Here is a 16034-nt window from a genome sequence, read left to right on the forward strand (position 1 = left end):
GGTGATGATCTCAGAGTTGTGAATCTAGCCCTATATCCGGCTCTGTGTTGGACAAGGAGCTAGCTTGAGATTCTCTTTCTCCCTCTTCCCCACTGCACCTTCCCTCCCCCACCCCCTGCCAAAAAAACAAAGAAACTCATTCATTCCAGTCTTAGTCCTGAACATGCATAAAATTCTTTTCCAAAGATTCCCCTTCACAAACCTATAACTTTCTTTTTACATTCAGATTTAGCTGTAAGCTTTCTCTCTCTAAATAAGAGAAATCTATTAGTCTCTTCTAGGACAGTTTCATTGTAGGACAAAATTACGCTCTTTTCCCTCCACAAAGTGTATTCCTGTTCCTTGTACCATTTTATTTATTCAACCTACTTGCTCTTAATAATTACCCATGAAAATTTTGAGACAAAATTGACCATCATTTTAATTCATCTTTTCCCTGACAAATTGCAACAGAGATAACATGAATTTATTTGGCCTTTTAGTAAACCTTGGTGGAATAAAGGTTTATATTTAATGCTGGTAACTCTAAAGACATGTCTATTTTAATTAAACCAACTCTCTTGAGTTAGCTTTGATACTGAATATGTTGCACATCCCCTAAAAAATCAATTAATTTGTTCCCCACTGTCAATTTTACCTGGGGCTCCTGTGGGGAAATCTGAAGTGGGTGGTTTAAGTCCAGGGGAACCTCTGGGCCCCTTCATGTTGATTTTGGAGGTGCTTCAGTTTGATCCTCATAAGGAGGTAGCCAAACAGCTTGGGATACGTTTTGCTCCTTGATAGCAGGGGTAGGAAGAGCAGGAGCCCATGGGTTGGAGGGACCGAGGGTGGGACAGGAGCTGGCCAGTGGTAGTGTGGGAGCTGAAGGAGAGAGAGGCAGAGGCAGAGGTGCAAGGGAGCCACTGGCAAGGCCAGAGACAGATTAAAAGTTTGGACTAACATTCCTTTATCTCTGTCTCCTGTCTTTTCTTCTTGCAAACCAGGCTTTTTTCTCTGGTTGTTTTTCAGCCCTCTGTACCATTTATTCAAAATATGTCCTGATGGACTTTCTTTGGGAACAGAAGGAGTATTCCCTGTCTTCCTAGGTAAAAGTTCAGAAAGAACACAGAAGAAACAAAATGATAACTAAATGAAACCAAGAGTACCTCTGTTAGTATTCATTCTTCCCCAAATGTCGGGGGTTTCACTGACTGAAGCATATGGCTTCAGTTTTTGTTTCTCCCCGAAAGTCAGCACTTGACCAGCTGAACCAGATGGCTTCCTAGACAAGTTAAGAGAGCCAAACCAAAACCCCCTATTTGTAGGCAACTGAATGGAAGGAAGGAATTCAAGAGAGCCATTCAGTGGCCATCTTTCCTCTGAGCTTAACATATACATAGCCCAGGTGGTATTACCATATCATTTTCTTCTCAGTCATAGGTTTATAACTATAAGTAGACCAGTCAGCCAATATTCTCCCTAGGGGGCTTTGAAAGGGTGTAGAAATAGTACTTCCCATCTTGTACATACACTCACATACATACAAATTCCAATAGGGATTCTGCCAGATGTGTACCCTGGCTTCCAGTTTACCTCTCATCGTTCCTTTTTCCGTCAGTACCTTCACAAATTTCAGTGGCCCCTGCCACAACTCCAACCTATGCAAACCTGAACAAATAGTTTATGAAAACCTGATAAATAGTTCAAAAGAACCCAATAGCAGCGTTGGTAAAGACCCATCCCAAAAGCAGGTAGAGAAGTACAGGGTCCATATGCATTTATCAGGGGGAACTTACCAGGAGCCAAATTTCTAGGACCTGCTACTTCTAATTTGTTTCTCTGTTTCACCAAATGTGGTTAAGGCAGTCGGTGCCAGTTCTGGGCAAGCGATAAAGAAAGTCTGTGAAATGAAGCAGGTGTCAGCAGCTCTCTGTCTGGAGTGGACTAGCCACAGGTGGCTGACTCCGGCCTATCACAGCCATTAGCTTGGGAAACAAACAGGGAGCCCTGGGGTACTCCCACGGCTAACTGCTCTATATTGAGGAATCCTGAGGGGGGTGCATAAATCACAAGGATAGCTTCTGACTGGCTCGTCAGAATTGTACCTGGGGCTCAGGGGTGCAAGAGCGCCTGGCTTCGGGGTTCCCAGACAGACCAGGTTCGGCCACTTGCTGTTAATAAAATCCAAAGGTAGAGAGGGGGATGGTGGTAAAACAAGAAAGGAATTTATTTTCTGTGAGCCATTACCCGGAATACAGTGGCTAATGTCTCAAAGACTGTCTTGAAGGGCTGAAAATACTTCTAGGTTGATATAAGGAAAATGTGGGACAAAGGTCGGTGGTTACATGCAGGTGGGCAGTAAAGGTCAGGTCGATGATTGTTGTGAGGTCAATCCCACAGGGTCTTGCTTGCTCAGGGCAGTTGTTATTGCTTGAGGGATGCTCACAGGATGCTTTGTGCACTTGGTCTTTTTTTTTTTTTTTTTTAAACGTATGTGTCAGAGAGTGCAAGACAGTACACAAGCAGGGGGAGAAAAGCAGCCTCCCCGCTGAGCAAGGTGCCCAATGCGGGACTCAATTCCAGGAATCATGACCTGAGCCTAAGGCAGACGCTTAACCACCTGAGCCACCCAGGCATCCCGCCCACTTGGTCTTTTGCCTAAGTTAAGAGAAAAGCTGGAAAGAGGAACTTAAGCAATTAGAAAGTACAGACTGAGGTCAAAATGGAGGTGGTTGAAGTCCGTTTTCATCTTCCTCTACTGATTCCGACTTGTAGTGTTAGTTCCTTTGTTAAGAAGTTCTTTAGGCTTCTTGCTGGAGCAGAATAAAAAATTCGTATTTGCTGTACTTTCAGAATATGATCTCTTAAGTTTTAGTGACCAAAAATTATCTGTCTTCGGTATTGTGGTTACAAATGTAATTTGCAATCATAGGATTTTTTAAATTTTATACAGTAATTATGAGGTAATGTTGATCTCTTTGAAGCTTTGCAAATCGGCAAAATCTAATTGCTGATTAAAGTATGTTCTTAGGTTACCACAATTCCTGGATTCTATACTATGGAGACGATAAGAGGGTCAGAACTTAGGGGAAAAAAACCTGTCTCAGTCAGCTTGGATTCATCATTAAGTCCCTGGTTTCTTGACTAAGGGAGGAAAAGAGAAGTTTGCACATACACAAAAATTGCAGGCACATCTCAACTTGATTGAGTCTTGTTGCTTCCTGGTAGGTGAAGATACACTACTTTCTGTATCAGATTGTGGTTGTAAAATGGGGGAAGAAGAAAACTATCACCACCACTATTTGAGGTAGGTAGTTTCTGATTTCCCTTAATTGCACTTGGAGGACTTTTTTGGCCTCTCTATAAAGCAGTGCTAATTAAAATAGTAAGGAAGATATGTGAGTATAGAAAAAAGGCCAGGGACACCTGCGTGGCTCAGTTGGTTAAGTGTCTGACTTCAGCTCAGGTCGTGATCCCAGAGTCATGGTATCAAGTCCCACATTGGGCTCCTTGCTCAGCAGGGAGCCTGCTTAACCCTCTGCCTGCTGCTCCCCCTGCTTGTGCTCACTTTCTCTCTCTGACAAATAAAATCTTTAAAAAAAAGAAGAAGAAGAAAAGAAAAAAGGCCAAAATGGGAGACACTAGGTTTATGAATTGAAAATTCTAGTCACCATATGGATGACTGATATATATGTCAGTCTGATTACTAGCAGTCAAGCTAAGTTCCCATTTGTTACATATTCCTCTCCAATAATCCTCTGATTGTTTTTTTACTTTTTTTCTTTTTGATTTTTTTTTTCTTTTCATTTGAATTCTTGATGTGCCGGAAGAGATTCAGATTGGAAGAATTTGGATAAAAAGAGGAGACAAATGATTTGGTTCACAAAAGAAAGGGTCAAAAAATGAATAGCTTGAAAAAGACTGGGAAAATAATAGCTAACATTTAGATACAATATTTAGTATATGTTGGGAATTATTTTAAGCATTTATTTACATATATTAACTCACTTAAGCTTCATAAAACCCTAATTTGGGTAATGACTTATGGTGATGTCCATTTTATAGATTCTGAAGCTGACACCCAGTTTAAATAACTTGCTCAAGGTCACACAGCTAGTTAGTGGTAGAATCTAATTTGAACTCAGGCTCACTCTAGAGTTCATACTCTTAAGTTCTTTTGACCATTTGATCAGTTTTGATCATAAGTCAAAAATAAATAGTTCAGGGGCGCCTGGGTGGTGCAGTCGTTAAGCGTCTGCCTTCAGCTCAGGGCGTGATCCCGGTGTTATGGGATCGAGCCCCACATCGGGCTCCTCCGCTATGAGCCTGCTTCTTCCTCTCCCACTCCCCCTGCTTGTGTTCCCTCTCTCGCTGGCTGTCTCTATCTCTGTTAAATAAATTAATAAAATCTTTAAAAAAAAATAAATAGTTAAAAAAAAATAAATTAGCTGAAATTAGAAAAGTTCAAACCAAGAAAATAATGCCAGTGCCGGATTACTTGGCAGGTAGACTACATCCATGCTTAAGCATTAATGTAGTCATTGTGAGGAAAATTAGAACTTAGTTGGATATCCTCAAACTTATCTTATGGTGTGATATTATTTTTAGTTTGAACAATGCAAGACATAATAATCTTTTTCCGTAGTTAGGGTTTGTAGAAGTCTACATCTAGCCCTGTAGAGGGCTTCATAGTTTTATACTTGGAGTGAAGGGTAAAAATATGATTATCAGAAGAATATTATTTACCTCCCCTTCATTCCAAAAAATAAATAAACATTTAAAGTCACTAATTTGTTTTCAAGATTTCAGAGTGCAAAATTATTAAGACTCCTCTGCTTATATTCCAAGGTTTAAAATTACATTGAAGTCATTAAGTTGTTTTCAGGAGTATTGAAAAACAATAAAACTTGGTGATTTTTATATCCTTGTGTAACAAAATTCAACTGAGAAAATTTGAGGATCAAATTGGCTTTTTCTTTCTTTTTTTTAAAGATTTTATTTTATTTATTTGACAGAGAGAGAGAGACAGCCAGCAAGAGAGGTAACACAAGCAGGGGGAGTGGGAGAGGAAGAAGCAGGCTCCCAGCAGAGCAGGGAGCCCGATGCGGGGCTCGATCCGAGAACCCTGGGATCATGCCCTGAGCCGAAGGCAGACACTTAACGACTGAGCCACCCAAGCACCCCAAATTGGCTTTTTTAACAATTCATGCATTGGGCAGCATCCCATCTAGTACGTAGAAAGGAGGTCTGGGGAACTGCACAAATAAATAAATAAAATCTTTTAGAAAAAATCTTAGGGGCGCCTGGGTGGCTCAGTGATTAAGCATCTACCTTCAGCTCAGGTCAGGATCCTGGGGTCCTGGGATTGGGTTCCACATTGGGCTCCCTGCTCAATGGGAAGCCTGATTCTCCCTCTCCTGCTCTCCCCACTTATGCTAGCGCACTCTCTCTGTCAAATAAATAAAATCAAAAAGATAAAAAAATTTAAAAATCTTAAGGAAAAAAAAAGCTTTCATAGAAAAAGGAAGTCAAGATAATACCTTGCACTCTTCCTTTCCAACCTGGGCCCAGAATGGCTCTGCAGAGAAGGGTGGTGAAAGGCTGTTTTGCTGAACACAAGAGAGTGATCAGAAAACACAGGGGCGCCTGGGTGGCTCAGTCGTTAAGCGACTGCCTTCGGCTCAGGGCGTGATCCCCAACGTTCTGGGATCGAGCCCCGCCTTAGGCTCCTCCGCTGGGAGCCTGCTTCTTCCTCTCCCACTCCCCCTGCTTGCGTTCCCTCTGTCACTGGCTGTCTCTCTCTCTGTCAAATAAATAAAATAAAATCTTAAAAAAAAAAAAAAAGAAAGAAAGAAAACACACCCTTACCATTCACAAGTATATCTATGGAGTGGGCTTCAAGAAGCATGTGCCTCATATACTCAAAGAGATGCAGAAATTTGCCCTGAAGGAGATGGGAACTCTAGATGTGCACATTGACATTAGACTCAACAAAACTGTCTGGGCCAAAGGAATTAGGAATGTCCCTCATAACATATCCATGTGAGGTTGTTCAGAAAACATAATGAGGGGCGCCTGGGTAGCTCAGTCGGTTAAGTGTCTGCCTTCAGCTTAGGTCATGATCCCAGGGTCCTGGGATCAAGCCCCACATCAGGTTCCCTGCTCAGTAAGAAGCCTGCTTCTCCCTCTTCCTACTGCTCTCCCTGCTTGTGTTCTCTCTCTCTCAAATAAATAAATTTTTAAAAAATCAAGAAGAAAAATGTAATGAGGATGAAGATTCATCAATGAAGCTATATGTGTTGGTACAAAATAGGTAACCATTTTCAAAAATCTGGCACCACTTTCAAAAATCTGTACAATCAATGTGGATGAGAACTGACAGCTGAGTGTCGAAGTTACAAAACTACCAAAAAAAAAAATAATAATAATAAAGAAAGAAAGAAAAGGGGGAACAGAAAAGTCACATAAGAAACAACCCAAAATAACAGAGAGGATGCTTTTTGTCCATTAAATGTTGGGAAAATTATCCAATAATTGAATATTCTAATTGTCTAATAATTATCTAATACTTCTGAGAAGACAGGAAAATGGGATTTTTATTCTAATGGCTGACATTACAAATCGACACAGTCTTTCTGGAAGACAATTTCTATTAAAAGTCTTACTCTTTGACCTAATAATTCTATTTTAGGAACTTATCTGTAATGGAAATGCTGCACAAAAATATTTAGTTATAAGGTCATTGACCAAAGCATTTTTCGCTATTACAATATCATATAGCAAATAATGGAGCATATAGCAAATTAGGTTAGACAACCTAAATGTCTAAGAGTATTGTTTTAATTAATTAAGGTACATCAGGGGCGCCTGGGTGGCTCAGTCCGTTAAGCACCTGCCTTTGGCTTATGTCCTGATCCCAGGGTTGTGGGATCAAGCCCCACATCGGGTTCCCTGCTCAGTGGGAAGCCTGCTTCTCCCTCTCTCTCTCCTCCTGCTTGTGTTCCTCTCTTGCTGCCTCTCTCTCTGTCAAATGGATAAACAAAACCTTTAAAAAATAATAATAAGTAGGGTGGATCGTCTGGATGGCTTAGTTAGTAAGGCATCTGCCTTCGGCTTGGGTCGTGATCCCGGAGTCCCAGGATTGAGTCATGCATCAGGCTCCCTGCTTAGCAGGGAGTCTGCTTCTCCCTCTGCCTCTACCTGCCACTCCCCTGCTTGTGCTATCTCTCTCTGTGTCAAATAAGTAAGTAGTATCTTTAAAATAATAATGATAATAATAAATAGGGGTGCCTGGGTGGCTCAGTCAGTTAAGTGTCTGACTTCAGCTCTGGTCATGATCTCAGAGTCCTGGAATCAAGCCCCTCATCAGGTTCCCCAGTCAGCAGGGAGTCTGCTTGTCCCTCTGCTCCTCCCCCTGCTTGTGCTCTCTCTCTCTCTCTCTCAAATACATAAAATCTTTTAAAATAATAATAATATGACGCCTGGGTGGCTCAGTTGGTTAAGTGTCTTTCTTCAGCTCAGGTCATGATTCCGGAGTCCCAGGATCAAGTCCCACCTTGGGCTCCCTGCTTAGCAGGGAGTCTGCTTCTCCCTCTCTTCTTCACCCCACTCGTGCTGTCTCTCTCTCTCTCTCTCTCTAAAATAAATAAGATCTTCAAAAAAATTTTTAAATAAAAAAATAATAAATTAAAAGCTCTATATAGTAAATATCAATAAAACTGAAAGACAGCTTACTGAATGGGAGAAGATCTTTGCAAATGATATATCCAATAAAGGGTTAGTATCCAAAATATATAAAAAACTGATACAACCGAACACAAAAAAACCCAAATAATCCAATTAAAAAATGGACAGAAGACATGAACAGACATTTCTCCAAAGAAGACATACAGATGGTCAACGGACACATGAGAAGATGCTCAGCATCACTCATCATCAGGGACATGAAAATCAAAAGCACAATAAAATAACTCAGGAAACAGGTATTGGCAAGGATGTGGAGATACAGGAACCCTTGTGCACTGTTTGTGGGAATGTAAACTGGTGGCAGACAGTCACTGTGGAAGACAGTATGGACGTTCCTCAAAAAATTAAAAATAGAATTACCATATGATCCAGTAAGTCCACTACTGTGTATTTACCCAAAGAATACGAAAACATTAATTCCAAAGGACATACCCATCCCTGTGTATATTGCAGCATTATTTACGATAACCAAATTAAGGAAGCAGCCCAAGTGTCCATCAGTAGATGAATGGATAAAGAAGATGGGAGATACACACACACACACACACACACACACACACAGGAATATTATTCAGCTGTAAAAAAAGAATGAAATCTTGCCATTTGCAACAACATAGATGGAGCTAGAGAATCTAATGGTAAGCCAAATAAGTCAGAGAAAAATACCAAATGATTCCACTTATATGTGGAATTTAAGAACAAAGGGGGAGAAGACCCCCCCCCCCAAAAAAACCCCAGCAAGTCCAAAACAAAAACCAGAGTTGACAATAGGGAACAAACAGATGGTTTCCAGAGTGGAGATGGATGGGGGATGGGTGAAATAGGTAAAGGGGATTAGGAGTACACTTAACTTGATGAGCACTGAGTAATGTATAGAATTGTTGAATCACTATATTGTACACCTGAAAGTAACACTGTATGTTAACTATACTGGAATTAAAATTAAGAGTAGGTAAAACTTAAAAATAGATGATTTAATTAAAAAATAGCTCAGCTGGATAATTTATACAATTTGAAAATTATATCTTGATGAAAATCTAGGACTTAATACTCAACTTGCTTATCAGATTTTTATTTCTAAAACAAAATGTTTTTATGACTATGAGCATTTATATTTTTATTATGTTTCATCAACAACAAATCTACCAAAATACGAAAAAGAAAATAACGGTCCATGCTTTGAAGTTTAAAAAAATGCCTTTATTTTATTTTTATAAGAATTCGAAGAGGCACCTGGGTGGTTTAGTTGGTTAAGTAAGTGTCTGCCTTTGGCTCAGGTCATGATCCCAGGGTCCTGGGATTGAGCCCTGCTTTGGGCTTCCTGCTCAACGGGGAGTCTGCTTCTTCCTCTCCCTTTCCCCCTGCTCATGTGCTTTCTCTCTCTCTCTCTCTCTCTCAAATAAATAAAATCTTAAAAAAATAGAATTCCTTTGTTAAGTAAAGCATCTCTTCATTTTAGGATCAGAGAGTAAATAAAAAGTCAAATATCTTGCTTAACAAGAGATAGTTTTTTTCTTTCTGGTATCTTACATGGGAATAGACAAGAGATAGAGTTCATGATTCATCTATACTGTACTATTTCTGTGTTAATAATATAACTTCACAGTGGGAAGAATTTGAAAAGATTTTACAAACTCACCCTTTGCTTACAAGGTTGTTTTTCAGCTGATGATATTATGATATAATTCTGTCAGTAATATTTTCTATTGCATTGCTACAATTTGAGAGCACTACTAATGATAGGAAAGATTACATATATATATCTGCTTTTACATTTCAGTATCTACTTTTTTTTCAGGTATGACCGCAGTTATCTGTACTTACCCTCTTGACATGGTGAGAGTACGTCTAGCATTCCAGGTGAAAGGGGAACACACTTATACAGGAATTATTCATGCATTCAAAACAATTTATGCAAAGGTATTTCACATTTACTTTTCTCATCTATATTGTGCACCCCCCCTTTTTTAAATGTAAGCTCTATGCTCAACATGGGGCTTGAACTTTTGACCCCAAGATCAAAAAGTCACAAGCTGTACTGACTGAGCCAGTGAGGTGCCCCTATGATGTGTCCTTTTATATTTAGAAAAATATTTTGAGTGTTATTTAACCTCTTATTTATGGTTATTGATATTAATAATGATTATGACACATCAGTGTTTCAGGGTGGGTTCCAGAATAATTTTTTCCGTGTAATATATGCTTTTGTTTTTTGATATTTTCATAATAAGCACAATGTAACCTCACTTATACTTTTCATTCAAAAGGAAGGCGGTTTCCTTGGATTTTACAGAGGCCTGATGCCCACTATATTAGGGATGGCTCCATATGCAGGTATTTCCAAATTTGGCAGAATCTTGATCTTTTATTCTTGTCTAAGAATGATTTTTAAATTTTAGCATTTTGTATTCAAGCCCCTATTCCATCTGGATTTATTTTTTCTTTTTTTTTAAGATTTTTTTTAAAGATTTTTTTAAGATTTTTTTAAAAGATTTTATTTATTTATTTGACAGAGATAGCCAGCGAGAGAGGGAACACAAGCAGGGGGAGTGGGAGAGGAAGAAGCAGGCTCATAGTGGAGGAGCCTGATGTGGGGCTCGATCCCACAACGCTGGGATCACGCCCTGAGCCAAAGGCAGGCGCTTAACCGCTGTGCCACCCAGGCACCCCATGGATTTATTTTTTTCTTCCTTAAGGATAACCATTTGACCCAGGACCATTTATTAAACAGCCCCTCCTCTCCCTAGTGATCTGTGGTGGTACTTCTAAAAATAATAAAAATAATAATAGAGTGCAGTTTTATGAATCTTTATATTTGGTAGGACAAGTCCCTTTACCTTATACTTTTTTTTTTAAGGAATGTAAGAGCTATAGATATTCTATTCCATGGACATTTTAGAATCAGTTTTTGATATTGCACAAAAACCCTTGTTGGGATTTTGAATGAAATTTTATACGGTTCTTAGACATTTTTGTTGGATGTATTTGTAGAATCCATATAAGCTGTCATGTCTTTTAGAAAATTATGTTTCAGTTTATTGTTTGATATAATTTGATATGATCTGATAGCTAGCCATTATCCTACTTGTTAGCCAGCCACCATATTACTTACAGATGCTTTGGGGTTTCTGTGTGGGAAATTCGTATCCTGTACAAATAATATTTTTCTTATTTCCATTCTAATCCTTATTTCCTTATTTATTTATGTTTATCTTAGCTTACTGTAATAGCTAAGGACCTACAGTGCAGCAGTGAATAGAAGTGCTGATACTGGGCATTTTGGCTCCTTAATGATTTTAAAGGGACTGTTTGTAATACTTCTTCACTTAGCATAATGTTCATGTATGGCGTTAAGGAAGTTTTGGTAAGAATTTTTATGTGAATTGATGTTGAATTTTATCAGACACCCTTTCCTGCATTTACGGAGGTGATCATACAGTTTTCTCCTTTAATCTATTAATATGATGAATGACATTAATAGATGTTCTAAGATCAACCCAAATTGGTTATGACTTAATGACCTTTTTATATCCTGTTGAATTAAGTTTGTTAATTGTTTTTAGAAGTTTTACATCTATATTCCTAAATGAGATTAGCTTGTAATTTTCTTTTGTAATATCCTGTGGTTTGGGTATCAAGGTTATATAGGTCTCATAAATGAGTTGAGAATTTCCTCATTTTCCATCTTCAGGAATAATCTCTATAAGATGACTAGAATTTCTTGAAAGTTTCTTGAAAGTTTTCATTGTGGATGATTTTTCAATACTGGTTTAATTTCTTAAATGGTTGTAGGTTTTCTATCTTTTGTGAACCATTTTTGGTAATTCATACCTTTTTTTTTTTTACCATTTTGAACTTGACCCTTTAGTATTAGTTTTCATGGCAAAAGATTTCCCTTATTTCTTCTTATTTTTTTTACATCTGTTCTATTGTCATGCCTCTTTTTTCATTTTTATTTGTTTTATCAGTTATTAGATTTTGCAACAAATCAGTTTTGGCTTTTGTTTTCTTCTCTAGTCTACTTTTATTTTCCATTTCATTGACTCTTGTTCATTTCCTAAGTATCTCTCTCTTCAGGTTTATTCTTCAGTTGGATGCTTACCTCATTCATTTTTCAACCTTTGGGGTTTTTTCTCTAATGTAGGCTTTTTCCCCCTAAATCCTGCTTCAGCTGTATCCCATGAGTTTATTATTTTATTGTTTTTACTTAAAATGTGGAAATTTTCAAACATATTCAAAAGTAGACAATAGTATAATAAGCCACCACGCACCTAGCACCTACCTTCAACAATGATCAACTCACTACCAGTCTTGTTTCATCTGTGCCCCTAAATACTTCCTCCACTCTCATCCCAAATTGTTTTAAAGCAAATCTATTTTATTTCATCTACAGTATTTCAGTATTCAGCTCCTCTCTATATTTTTTTTAAAGCATAACCATATACCATTATGAACTTAAAAAAATTCTTAATATCATCTAGTATATTATCATTGTTCAAATCCCCACCCCCTCCCCTTAACTCATAATTAGTTTTTGGACAGATCTAAATTAATATTTGCCATATCTTTTTTCTTTTTTTTATTTTCTACTTTTTCATGTCTTTATGTTTTAGGTATTTCTTTTGCAATCATTATGTATCTGGGTATTTTTGAAAATCTGATCTGTAAAATCCTTAATTGCCAATTAGCCCACCTAATAGTTGTGATTATTGATACGTTTGTACTTGTTTCTATACCTTGCTATTTGATTTCTACCTATGGCTTTTCTTTTTATGTTTTTAAAAATTTCTGTCTTTTTTGCTTATTTTTCTGAATGCTTACCCACTGTTTTGTAAGTGTATAAATTTATTTGCCCCCTTCTGTAGTTGGTGGTCTTTAATTATGAGCCCATTACTTGATCTTAATCTCCAAGTTTTAGACCCAGTGATTCCATCTTCTGCAAACCCAGTTGCAAGATCCATCTCAATAAGCTTTCTGCTGTTGGCTTCATTATACAGCGTCACTTCACCTCTCTCATGGGCCGACAACTCTCAAGTGGGCTCCAGCTTATATTTTTGGAAGGCTGTGGTGCTGGGGTTCTTGGAGACCTTTTTATCCTTTTTGCAAGTCCAACAGCAATGACAAAGTCATTCAGTATACGTAGATTGCTGTTATGTTGGAAATAGAACTCCATAATTTTTTGCTCTATTTTCTTCTCTAGGTTTTTTGTTTTTAAAATGTATTTTAACCTAATTATAGCATAATTTTGTTTCTTCATTTTTCCCCATTTCCCAAACATTTTTCATATGTTTAAATACTCTCCACAAATGTCATTTTTATTAGTTGTATCATATTTCACTGAATACTATTCCACATCATTTAGGTACTTCTAATTTTTTCAGCTTACATTTAATTTGCTATGAATTTCCTCGCTGTGAGCTTTTTCAGATTTTAGATTAAGCCTTTAAAATAGATTTCTCAAATATAAAAGTATATGAATATTCTAAAATTGTATACCATCAATTCAAAATGCTATAATAAGAATTTTGTGTAAAGAATAAATGCATATATTGAGGTATTCTCCTACACTGAATTTTTGTTAGTGCTCATTTCTTGATAAGCATGAAGTATATTTTAAATATCTTTTAAAATTTAGTAGATATCAAGTTATCTTGAGTAATATTCAGTTGATAGGATTGCTTGAATTCAATTCTTGATTTTGTTAATGGGTCTGTTATAAAATCATATAAATGTTCAGCAAGCACCAACTGCATGTTATTGATAATTTAATATTTATTAGATTTCACATGTCTTGTGATCCAATATGAGCATTTCTCTCATGGTCACAACTCTTCCTTGAAGACGAAATTAGACACTGAGTTAAAATAACAATTCTTTGTCACTTCTGAAGTTTTAGTCTTTATCTTATCACCATCATTGTTTTTGTGACTGTAAGTTGTCATATTTACTTGTAATTATTAATCATGAATTTAACTTTTACTCATGTGAAACCTTGGGAAACTACTTAATTCTATTAATATGTAAGGTGGCATTTATGCCCACCTACTGCACTGCAATATATATTAGTGTATGAAAACCACAGCTATAATTTTTATAGGTGGTTATTTTGTCATCTTTAGGTTATTTATAAATATTAATTAAACCTTTTTCTTAGAGAATAAGCCAAACATCAGAAATCAGGGAATGTATAGTTTATTCGTTGAGTTAATTGTTTATTATGAAGAATGGTGTCTTCATGGCTCATGTAATGTTAAGCATTGTGGTGAATCTATATTTTGTTTTTCAGGTGTTTCATTTTTTACTTTTGGTACCTTAAAGAGTGTTGGGCTTTCCCATGCTCCCACCCTTCTTGGCAGACCTTCATCAGACAATCCTAATGTCTTAGTTTTGAAAACCCACATAAACTTACTTTGTGGTGGTGTTGCTGGAGCAATAGCACAGACAATATCGTAAGTTTCTTCATCAACTTGATTCAATCAAATTGCAGTTTCTCGATCTTGATTTTCAGCGTTAGTTAATCATTTTATTTTTTCTACTAGATTATTAAAACACAGGATCCCTTGCAAAATATAAGCAGTAATCTAATACATTTTTCCAGATGTAGCACTTTAAGCATATTATAAATAATCAGGTGCCAAATTGACCAAATTAGCTTGAACCCATCCAAATTCCTGTGGATTCATTAAAAAGAAAGAAAGAGGGGCGCCTGGTAAGCCCTACATTGGGTGTAGAGATCACTTAAAAATAATATCTTTAAAAAAATTTTTTTTAAATGAAAGAAAAAAAGAAAGCAAGCTGGAAAGAATTACTAAGTATGGTCTTCATTCATATTTTCTCATGAATTTGCCTTTATGAGTTTCTGAAATTTGAGCCAGTGTGTGTGTGTGTGTGTGTGTGTGTGTGTGTGTGTGTGTAAGGAGGCACTTCTCTTGCACTAAATCTTGAAGGCCTCCTTTGTGCCAGGCAGTGCACTAGGCTTTGGGACTTTTGCTGAAGGAAAAACAAAGTTATTGCCTCGGAAAGCATATATTCTTATTAAGACAGTGGCAATACAATGGAATTATGTATTAATAGAAGTTGTAGTGGGAATGTAGATAAAGGTATTAACTGTATCGTAATTGGACAGGCGACTTCCTAAAATTTCCCAGCCCAAGAGAGATTGAGTAAGATGAGATCAAAAGAGGCTGGAGCACTAAGAAGCAGGAACTTTTCAGGAACAAGAAGAAAAGCTTTCTGTGACTGAGGAGTATCCTGAAAAACAGGAAAGTAGTAGTGTCACAAAGACTAAAAAGAGTATCCAATGGAAAAGAAAAGTCAAAGTAAGATAAGTACTGAAACGTAAGGTGTTCACCGGATTTTACAATTAAGGATCACCTTTGCGAAAGCAGATTCAGTGTACTTGTGTGTGGAAGCAGATCATACAAGGTTGAAGGTAAAGAAGAGAAGTTGTGTGATTTACTTTTGGAAACCTGGCTGTGGAACCTTGCTCATTTGCAAAAACACGATCACCCTCTAACTACCTGATTCTATTCTCTATTCTTGCTTTTACTGCCTTTTTTCTTTACTACTCACTTCCAGTTTAGATCCTTAAAATCTGTCTTTTCTTTCCCACTTCTTTTCTTAAACTGTATTCTACACCTGTTGACTCTTACCAAATCCAAAGGCTCCCTCTCAAGTTCTTTTGCTTTCTTCTAATTGTTCTAGTTCTGGGTTTTTGTAACAGTGCCCTCTCTTGGCAATCAACCTTTCTAGCCTTTCCTTTTCAGGTATCTTGCTGATTCATATCCTCCTCTTTGTACCTATTGATGCTGATTTGTTAAGGCCCAGCCTGACTTTAGTCCTCTGCTCTTTCCATAAATATCTAGAATAGCTCATCTATCTTTATGGTTTCAAAGGTCACTTCTGTACAGATAACATATTCTATTTAAATCTTCATTACTGACTCTCCATTACTTTTCTAGCAAGCTCTTGGATGTTTCTGCTTGGCCTTCTGCCATCAGTGCAAACTCCATAGTTCAGATATTACTTTCTTGTCCTCCTCTGGGTGACAATCTTCAACTCCTAGCTTTCCTATTTGTTACTGGTAACCATTAATCTTCTAGCCCTGGTAATACCTTGAAATCAATTTTCACATTATACATTTCCAATTTTCACTCTGTCTTATCATTTTTTATTGTAGAACAGTAAAAAATGTACTGCCTACCGTGCTTTTTCTTTCTTTCCATTATTTCCCTTGTTCTACTCCTTGTACCTGGTCTTCTTACATTCTCTTCTTTCTACTAACCAATTCCTTGTACTCACATACATCT

At 37.3% G+C, this 16034-nt stretch overlaps 1 protein-coding gene across 3 annotated transcripts in view; it reads left to right on the forward strand.

Annotated features, from left to right (window-relative positions):
• The window catches only part of SLC25A16 (solute carrier family 25 member 16), a 39370-nt gene that overhangs the window by 19363 nt on the left and 3973 nt on the right, over positions 1 to 16034 (forward strand). For 2 of the 3 annotated variants that reach the window (XM_087863071.1, XM_087863069.1), the window contains exons 5-7: positions 9524 to 9645; positions 9993 to 10059; positions 14012 to 14174. In XM_087863071.1, coding sequence (XP_087719197.1) covers positions 9524 to 9645; positions 9993 to 10059; positions 14012 to 14174 — 352 coding nt within the window. The remainder of the gene's footprint in view (positions 1 to 9523; positions 9646 to 9992; positions 10060 to 14011; positions 14175 to 16034) is intronic. The other variant, XM_087863070.1, reaches the window with a different exon arrangement.

The sequence above is a fragment of the Ursus americanus genome, chromosome 6, assembly GCF_024610735.1.
Source record: "Ursus americanus isolate L20-20 chromosome 6, mUrsAme1.1.p, whole genome shotgun sequence".
Taxonomy (NCBI): Eukaryota; Metazoa; Chordata; class Mammalia; order Carnivora; family Ursidae; genus Ursus; species Ursus americanus.